Source organism: Otolemur garnettii, unplaced genomic scaffold (genome assembly GCF_000181295.1).
Source record: "Otolemur garnettii isolate 467f Iridium unplaced genomic scaffold, OtoGar3 scaffold00127, whole genome shotgun sequence".
Classification (NCBI taxonomy): domain Eukaryota; kingdom Metazoa; phylum Chordata; class Mammalia; order Primates; family Galagidae; genus Otolemur; species Otolemur garnettii.
Genome location: NW_003852522.1, coordinates 2,915,157 through 2,925,050, shown reverse-complemented (window position 1 = coordinate 2,925,050; position 9,894 = coordinate 2,915,157). Strand labels below are relative to the sequence as shown.

At 51.6% G+C, this 9,894-nt stretch overlaps 1 protein-coding gene across 1 annotated transcript in view; it reads right to left on the bottom strand.

Moving 5' to 3' along the window:
- Positions 1–4,296: 4,296 nt before the first annotated feature.
- SPC24 (SPC24, NDC80 kinetochore complex component) overlaps positions 4,297–9,894 on the bottom strand; it is a 25,969-nt gene continuing 20,371 nt past the window's right edge. Inside the window, exon 5 of the mRNA XM_012810134.2 lies at positions 4,297–4,345. Coding sequence (XP_012665588.1) covers positions 4,297–4,345 — 49 coding nt within the window. The remainder of the gene's footprint in view (positions 4,346–9,894) is intronic.

Below are 9,894 nucleotides of genomic sequence, written 5' to 3'. Positions count from 1 at the left end.
CTGGAGTTGGAGGTTGCTGTGAGCGTGATGCCATGGCACTCTACCCAGGGGGACAGCTTGAGGCTCTGTCTCAAAAAAAAAAAAAAAAAAAAAAACAATAAATAAATAAGGCTGGGTGCAGTGGCTCACGTGTGTAATCCCAGCACTCTGGGAGGTTGAGGTGGGTAGATCGCTTGAGCCCAAGAATTTGAGGTTGCTGTCAGCTATGATCCCTGCTGTCAGCACTCTACCAGGGGCAACAAAGTGAGACTCTGCCCCCAAATAAATAAATAAATGAATAAATAAATAACAGAGCACAGACTGGCCATGTCATATGAGTTCCTTCCCTGGTGCTGCCACTGATTTGCCAGGTGGAGCCTCAGTTTCCCCAGCTGACAGGGATGCTCCTCTCCCTGCCCCCTGGGCTGTGTGAGAGGGGTGGGCTGGGTGCTCCACGCAGGCTGAGAGACAAAGACAGGGACTGTTATCTTTCCCATGTCCACTGGGTGGCATTTCCTTCCTGCCTTACGCCTTTTGTCTTGGGAAACTTCCAAAATGCTTCAGGGAGGGAAAACCCAAAAAGCCCACACAGGAAGCATCCAGGCTGCACACAGGCCTTCAATAATTGCTTGATGGAATAAATCAGTGCTCAACCATGTGGCAAACAGGATAAACGATCTCGGATGGCCTGGGATTTGGGTCTGCCTGGAGGTGGCCGCGGAATCCCCAGATGGGAGCAGGGGAGGGTGGGCAGAATGGGGTGTTGTCAGGTGAAGGTAGGTAGGCGGGTACTGCAGGTGCACAGCAGAGGTAGGACAGAGCCAATGGGAGACCCCAGACGTGATGGAAGTTTCTGGTAGCTGATCTGGGCTGTCTCCTCTGGGAGGAGGCATTCCTAAAACCCTGCATCCACCAGGGCATTGAAGGCCCCACAGACGTGCAGGCATTTAGAGCTTCCTGACAAACAAGCCATCAACTGCTTTGCTCCTCACCATGGTGGGATGGGAATAAGGGTCACTGTGGCTGGTTTGTGACCCTCTCTCTGGCTGCAGTTCTCTGGGCTCAGAACAGAGACTCAAGTAAAAGGTGTGGCTATCACCCAAGTAAGTCATACTGCCAGCTTCTGGGTCTGGGGGCTCAGCAGCTGCCCACTCACCCTGCTGTGCAGGTGTTGGTGTGACCTGCAATTTGGGGACTGCCATTCTTCTGGACAGAGTAAGGGTAAACAGACCCTGTCCTCCCCATCTCCAGGGTTCAATAGCTCTTGCCAGGACAGGGTGGGTGGTGGAAGGGAGCTGCCCCCCAAGCCTGACACTCCAAATGGTGTCCTCTGTTGTATGTCCCCCACCACCACCCCCAGGCTGTCCCCAGGCTTGTTTCCCTTCCAGCCATGGCATCTCTCACAACGGTCGGCAGTGAGTCAACTTGGAGCCCTCAGGTTGAGCCCCAGGGCGTGGGTGGGAGGAACGCAGGGAGAGGGGTGGGCTGCCACACCCTGCAGCTCACCTGGCTTTGGACCCCAACTCAGGGGTCAGCACTGCAGGCAGTGAAGATGAAGAAAGTACTGAGGTTTTTGAGTGTGAGTTCTCAGCAACTCCTCAGTGAGCAGGTCCTATTGGATCTCTCCAGGCAGCTCAGATATCCAGGCTGCTTCCTGCCCACTGGGGATAAGTTCCCTTCTTCAGCTTTGGAGTTTACCCTTGCTCTGGCTCCCAGGATACACCTGGGATGGGGTGAGGGGAACTTGGGGGTTGTAAAATCAGCCACTTAGGTTGAGCCACTGCGCTGCAACCTACATCAAGAGGCCAAGGTCAGGTTTCCTTTTCCTGGAGCTGACTCCACCCCGAATTTGAATATCCCATGTGGAATGCAGGACTGGCATAATCAAGGCACCCTGTTCTTTAGCCCTCTGTCCCCCTTTTTTCTGTCCTTGGCACTGGCTGTGTACCCTGCCTGGATCACTGTCTCCACACCTGTGTCCCCTGAGGGCGCAGGTCTGAGCTCAAATGACATTCCCCTCTATGGCTTCCCATGTTTTTATTTTCCTCAGCTCATTTATCACTAACTGAAATGATCTCCTTCTTAGGTTGGGATTAGGAGCCCAAGCTCTGATCCACACAGCTTGGGTTAAATCTCCAGCTCTGTCAGATACCAGGTGTGAAACTTGAGACAAAAAGCTTACATTCCCAGACTCACTGTGCATCAGTTTCCTCCTTGAGCCTGGGCACACAGCAGTTGCTAGGCTTTCATGGCCTCTGGGGTGTGGCTCCCTAAAAGAGTGGGTTCTGGCAGGTCACAAATATCTTATCCACACTTCTGAGTAAATAAGGGAGACCATGGTATTATCAGAGGAAGAGGGTCAGTTCCCCTGTCACTGTCGGTCAAATGCAACAAGCTTTATTATCAGGCTCATGCCTGTAATCCTAGCACTCTGGGAGACTGAGGCAGGTAGATTGCCTGAGCTCAGGAGTTTGAGATCAGCCTGAACAAGAGCAAGAACCTGTCTCTACAAATAGCCAGGCATTGTGGCAGGTGCCTGTAGTCCCAGCTACTCAGGAGCCTGAGGCAGAAGGAGCACTTGAGCTGAAGAGTTTGAGGTTGCTCTGAGCTATGACAATGCCACAGCACTCTACCCAAGGTGACAGAGTGAGATTCTTTCTCAAAAAAGGCTTGGTGCCTGTAGCTCAGTGAATAGGGTGCTGGCTACATACACCAAGGCTGGTGGGTTTGATCCCAGCCCGGGCCTGCTAAACAACAATGACAACTGCCAACAACAATAAATAGCCGGCTCAGCGCCTATGGCTCAAGCAGCTAAGGTGCCAGCCACATATACCTAAAGTGGCGGTTTCGAATCCAGCCCGGGCCTGCCAAAAACAACAATGACGGCTGCAACCAAAAAATAGCTGGGTGTTGTGGTGGGTGCCTGTGGTCCCAGCTACTTGGGAGGCCGAGGCAGGAGACTCGCTTGAGCCCAGGAGTTGGAGGTTGCTGTGAGCTGTGATGCCATAGCTCTCTACCCAGGGGGACAGCTTGAGGCTCTGTCTCAAAAAATAAAAAAAACAACAGTAAATAGGCAGGTGTTGTGGCAGGCGCCTGTAGTCCTGGCTACTTGGGAGGCTGAGGCAAGAGAATCCCTTAAACCAGGCATCCTCAAACTATGGCCTGCCTAGGACATTTATCTGGCCTGCCGGGTGTTTTTGCCGCTGTTGCCTGTCCTGCTTAGCAGCCGACTCGTCCTGGGGCCCATATTCTGGCCCTCCAATGGTCTGAGGGACAGTGAACTGGCCCCCTGTTTAAAAAGTTTGAGGACCCCTGCCCTAAACCCAAGAGTTAGAGGTTGTTGTGAGCTGTGACACCATGCACTCACATAGTGAGACTCAGTCTTAAAAAAAAAAAAAAGGCAGTACCTGTGGCTCAAGTAATAGGGCACCTGCCCCATGTGCCACAGGTGGTGGGTTCAAACCCAGCCCTGGCCAAAAAAACCTGCAAAAAAAAAAAAAGAATAAAATAAAGTTACACTAGGAACAACATGGAACACATTAGCAAAAAACACCAAGGGGCCCACAGAATATAACAACAAAGATGCCTGAGAATAATATATTTCCTATCCCAATGACTGAAACTCTTAACCCATTTATTCATCTCTGCTACACAGTTCTGCAGTCCAAAGGTCAGGCTCATGTTCATTGGTTCTCTCCAGGATAAGGCTTGATGTGGCAGTAATGTCATCCAGCTAACTTGACTGCTATAGGGGTGGTGAGCAGGACATCCCAGGGGCCAGATCCTGAGTCTGACCAACCTGTACCCAGGGAGAACATGGGGACAGCTGTGTGTGGGGTTAAACTCCAGGGACATCTCTGTCCTGCCATGCCTCAGTATCCCCATCTGTAAAAGGGATACTCCTCACAGGCCTGCGTTGGTGCTGGGACTGAGCCTTGACTCTGCAGGTGCCAGGCAGGTGGCTGGTTCCTGGAACCTTGTTCTCACCTCACCAGTCCTAGGCTGGCTGCTCAGTAGGCCTCAGGCCTCTGTGACTGATGAAAGGGCCAATTGCTGAGGGGCAGCTCTTGCAGGAAGGATGATTGGGTGCAGGGGTTTGGCCGGAGGCTGTGGGCCTCAGGCCAGCACAGGGCAGTGAATCAGGGCCCAGGCATGCAGAGCTGGGGCCTCTCCCACCCCGTGAGCTCAGGCACCTCCCTGAGTCCGCCTATTGGCTGAGTTCCTCACTCACCCACTCCCTCCCTCCATTATCTGTCAGGCCTGGGGCCTGCTTGGGGGGACAGGGGCAGGCATACCTTCCTCTGAGCCTGGGCACTGCTACCTGAATGACACTGTCTCCTCCTTAGGGAAAATGAGATCCAGGCTGCTGGGGGAGAGGGATGGAGAGGGACCAGCAGGGTACCCCTCCAGGAACAAAGCAAGGCCATTCATTCAGGGAGGGGTATAAGAGGCCTAGCCCAGGGGTACCCTCTGCCTCTGATACCTGCTTTCTCTCCAGGCCTCTCAGCGGGCTGCAGGAATGTTTGTATAACCAGGGAAGTAGAGACTCTCAGCCAGGGGCTGGGTCTGCTCCACTCCAGTGCCTTCAGGCATGCAGAGGACAGTTGTTCCCTATTGGCCGCACTGGCCACGAAGGCGACAGCAACTACTCAGCCAGCCTGACTTGCACACTGGTTCCTGGCTAGGGCAGGTGATCAGCCTTGCCTATGTGCCCCTCACTCCATAAGGACACCAGGCAACAGCTGGAGACATTTCCTGCTGTGACAGCTGAGTAGGCCCTACTGGCATTTGGCAGATAGAGGAAAAGCACACTGCTAAATGTCCTACAACACCCAGGACAGACCTCACCACACAGAATTATGTGATTCATCGTCCCCAGGGCTGCTCTGCTTCCACTTCATGTCATGTAAAAGCAGCCACCAACCTTAAAAATGAAGACAGTCCCAGAGAGCTTCTATGAACACTTAACTGTATGTCTAAATCCAGGCCCTCAGTAGAGGCTGGGCTTCTGAAGTTCTTTGGACATTTCAGGGATACACGAACAACCCCTCTTTTTTGGGTTTCCCTCCCCAGAGGCCAACAGGTTGGCTTCCTTGGCCCCCAAAGCTCTGAGGGTCACTTGAATGGACATTGTCAGTGCCCACTCGATGTGCTCAGATGCTTCTAAGCCGTACTGTTCTGTCTGCCTAGAACGCCCGGCAGTGATTAAAACACCAACTGGGGGCAGGGGCTCATGCCTGTAATCCTAATACTCTGGGAGGCCAAGGCAGGTGGATTGCTTCAAGACCACCCTGAACAAGAGCCAGGCCCCATCTCTATTAAAAATAGAAAGATTAGCCGGGCATTGTGGGGGACACCTGCAGTCCCTGCTACTTGGGAGGCTGAGACAAAAGAATTGCTCGAGCCTGAACATTTGAGGTTGCTGTGAGTTAGGCTGACACCATGGGACTCTACCAAGGGTGACAGGAGACTCTACCCCACTCCCACCTCCCGCAAAAAAACCTAATTGTAAATAATTCCATAGTAGAAAGGAACATGATAAAACCCAAATCCACATTCATGTAATTAATATGTCTGCTAGCTTCAGGCAAAGCTGTATTCAGGGGGCATTTGGTGTCAGTGGGGCTGTGTCTCCCTCTTTGCACCCCCAAGCAGACTGCAAGCTTCCCTTGCTCAGTAGAACCCTAAGCACCAAGGATGAGGGAGGGGGGAACAAAACAGACTGGCCACAGGCTATGTGCTGAATCAGTTAGGGTTTATTTTAGTGACTTACACTGGAAAACCCAAAATAACAATAGCTTATATAAGGTAGAAGTTTAGGTTTGTTCCCTCTTTTTTTTTTTTTTTTTTGAGACAGAGCCTCAAGCTGTCCCCCTGGGTAGAGTGCCGTGGCATTACAGCTCACAGCAACCTCCAACTCCTGGGCTCAAGCGAGTCTCCTGCCTCCGCCTCCCAAGTAGCTGGGACCACAGGCGCCCACCACAACGCCTGGCTATTTTTTGGTTGCAGCCATCATTGTTGTTTGGCGGGTCCAGGCTGGGGATTCAAACCCGCCATCTTAGGTGTACATGGCTGGCGCCTTAGCCGGTTGAGCTATAGGCGCCGAGCCTGTTCCCTCTTCATCCCCGTTTAAATAAGTTTTTGCTGGTGGGTGTGGTGGCTCATGCCTTTAATCCTAACACTCTGAGAGGTCAAGGCGGATGTATCGCCTGAATTCAGGAGTTTGAGACCAGCCTGAGCAAGAGTGAGACATCATCTCTAAAAATAGCCCGGCATTGTTTTTTTGTTTGCAGTTTTTGACTGGGGCTGGGTTTGAACCCACTACCTCTGGCATATGGGGCCAGCACCCTACCCCTTTGAGCCACAGGCACTACCCAATAGCCAGGCACTGTGGTGGGCACCTATAGCCCAAGCGTTTGAGGTTGCTGTGAGCTCTGACGCCATGGCATTCTACTGAATAACAAAATGAGACTCTGTCTCAAACAAATAAAAATATAAGTGCTTACTGATAAATGCCCCACTATCACCAGAGAACAAGGCTGTCACCCCTACAGGACAACACCCTCCTCACATGTGGCAGGATGGCTACTAAGGCTTCAGCCATTACTCCCAAATTCTAAGAAACTGAAAGGGGTAAGAAAAGGTGTACTTGCTGGGCAGCGCCTGTGGCTCAGTGGGTAGGGCACCAGCTCCATATACCAAGGGTGGCGGGTTTGAACCCAGCCCCGGCCAAATTGAAACAAAAAATAGCTGGGCGTTGTGGTGGGCTCCTGTAGTTCCAGCTACTTGGGAGGCTGAGGAAAGAGAATCAATCACCCAAAAGCTGGAGGTTGCTGTGAGCTGTGATGCCACAGCATTCTACTGAGGGCAACAGAGTGAGACTCTGTCTCAAAAAAAAAATTTTAAAAGGGTATACTTGACTTTTAAGAATCTTTCTGGAACTTTCATACACTTCTAAGTACATTTCAGTAGCCTACACTTAACTGCGAGGGAGGCCAGGAAATGGGTGGGGGTGTGTGTTTTGTTTGAGATAAATTTTCACTCAGTTGCCCTTGGTAGAGCGCTATGGCATCATAGCTCACAGCAACCTCAAACACTTGGGCTCAAGCAATTCTCTTGCCTCAGCCTCCTAAGTAGCTGGGACTACAGGCACTTGCCCCAAGGCCACCTATTTTTAGAGATAGGGTCTCTTGCTAAGCTGGTCTCAAACTCCTAAGCTCAAGCAATCTACCCACCTCAGCCTCCCAGAGTGTTGGGATTAATTACAGGTGTAGGCCACTATAACCCACTCAAGGTCTCAAACTCTGGAGCTCAATTGATTTTCTCACCCTGGCCTCCCAGAGTGTTAGGATTACAGGTGTGAGCCATCATGCCTGGCCAGCTAAAAGGGTTCCCTTTATTAAGAAGGGAAGTAGCCAGGTGTTGTGGCGGGTACCTGTAGTCCCAGCAACTTGGGAGGCTGAGGCAAGGGACTCTCTTAAGCACAAGAGTTTGAGGTTGTAGTGAGCTATAACGCTACACACTCTATTGAGGGAAACATAGTCATTCTCTGTCTCAAAAAAAAAAATAGCCGGGCATTGGGGTGGGCACCTGTAGTCCCAGCTACTCAGGAGGCTGAGGCAAGACAATCACTTAAGCCCAAGGATGCTGTGAGCTGTGACACCAGAGCACTCTACTAAGGGTAACATAGTGAGACTCTGTCTCCAAAAAAAAAGAAAAAGGGAGGTAAGAACAATATTAAGAAGTCAACTAAAAAAAAAAGAAAAAGTCCACTGTGTTAGGCAGTGACTGTGGCTCTGTGGGTAGGGCACCAGTCCCATATACCAAGGGTGGTGGGTTCAAACCTGGCCTCAGCCAAATTGCAACAACAAAAAAATAGCCGGGCATTGTAGGCGCCTGTAGTCCCCTCGGGAGGCTGAGGCAGAAGCCCAGGAGTTGGAGGTTGCTCTGAGCTGTGTGATGCCATAGCACTCTACCAAGGGTGATAAAAGTGAGATTCTGTCTCTACAAAAAAAAAAAAAAAGAAGTCAACTGTAGTCTCTGACACATTTCACCCTGGGCCCACATGCATAGGGAGTGGAAGGGAGAGGCAGTGGGGCCCCAAAGAAAAACACGAGGCTGGATTGGCTGTATATTCCATGGCCCCCACAAAAATGTCATGGTTGGCTCGGTGCCTATGGATCGAGTGGCTAAGGCGCCAGCCACATACACCTAAGCTGGTGGGTTCGAATCCAGCCCAGGCCTGTCAAACAACAATGACGACTGCAACCAAAAAACAGCCAGGTGTTGTGGTGGTGCTTATAGTCCCAGCTACTTGGGATGCAGAGGCAGGAGAATCGCTTGAGCCCAGGTGTTGGAGGTTACTGTGAGCTGTGATGCAACGGCACTCTACCCAGGGTGGCAGCTTGAGGCTCCGTCTCAAACAAACAAACAAAAAAAAGTCCATGGTTGGTCTAACTTTTTTTTTTTTTTGAGACGGAGCCTCAAGCTATCCCCTTGGGTAGAGTGCCATGGCATCACAGCTCACAGCAACCTCCAACTCCTGGGATCAAGCGAGTCTCCTGCCTCAGCCTCCCAAGTAGCTGGGACCACAGGCACCAGCCACAACGCCTGGCTATTTTCTGGTTGCAGCCATCATTGTTGTTTGGTAGGCCCGGGCTGGATTCAAACCCACCACCTTAGGTGTATGTGGCTGGCGCCCTAGCCACTTGAGCCATAGGTGCTGAGCCGGTTGGTCTAACTTTTAATTAGGTCACACTCAACACAGCTCTGTTCCTTGCTTAAATCATTGCCCCTCACAGGCATCTGGCCCCCTCATTCATGGACCTCAGTCTTTAAGGGCTGCAGGAGACTCCTTGGAATGGACACCCCATAATCTACCTGTCCCTCCTTTTATTTATTTTTTTTCAGAGCCGAGCACAGTGGCTCATACCTGTAATCCCAGAACCTGGGAGGCTAAGGTGGGTGGATTGCCTGAGCTCACAGGTTCCAAGACCAGCCTGAGCCAAAGCGAGACCTCATCTCTAAAAAGAAAAATAGCTGGGCATTGTGGCAGGTGCCCTGTAGTCCCAGCTACTCGGGAGGCTGAGGCAAGAGTATCTATCACTTGAGCCCAAGAGTTTGAGGTTGCTGTGAGCCTTGATGCCATGGCCCTCTACCAAGGGTGACAAAGTCACACTCTGGTTTCTCTTCAGATCATATAAATCTTTCACCTTTTACCAAAGGTGACAAAGTGAAATTCTGTCTGAACAACAAAAAATTTTTTTTGAGACAGTCTCATCGTATACCCTGAGCAGAGTGCAGTGACGTCATCACAGCTCACTGCAACCTCAGACTTGGGTTGTGGGCATCCTGTTGCCTCAGCCTCCCAAGTTGCTGGGATTACAGGTGCTCGTTGTGGTGTCCAGCTGGGTTTTCTCGCTTTTAGGTCAGTGTCTCACTCTTGCTCAGACAACGCTCGCACTCCTGAGCTCAAGCAATCTTCCTGCCTCTGCTTTCCACAGTGCTGCGATTATAGGTATGAGCTACCATGCCCAGCTCCTTATCCTTTTAAATAAGTCCCATCACAAAAGTCACTTTTGGGTGGCACCTGTGGCTCAGTGAGTAGGGTGCCCGCCCCATATACTGAGGGTGATGGGTTTGACCCTGGCCTTGGCCAAATTGCAAACAAAAAACAGCTGGGCGTTGGGGCGGGTGCCTGTAGTCCCAGTTACTTGGGAGGCTGAGGCAAGAAAATCACCTAAGGCTCAGCACCTATAGCTCAACCGGCTAAGGCACCAGCCACGTACACCTAAGGTGGCGGGTTCGAATCCCCAGCCCAGACCTGCCAAAACAACAATGACGGCTGCAACCAAAAAATAGCCGGGCATTGTGGCGGGCGCCTGTGGTCCCAGCTACTTGGGAGGCGGAGGCAGG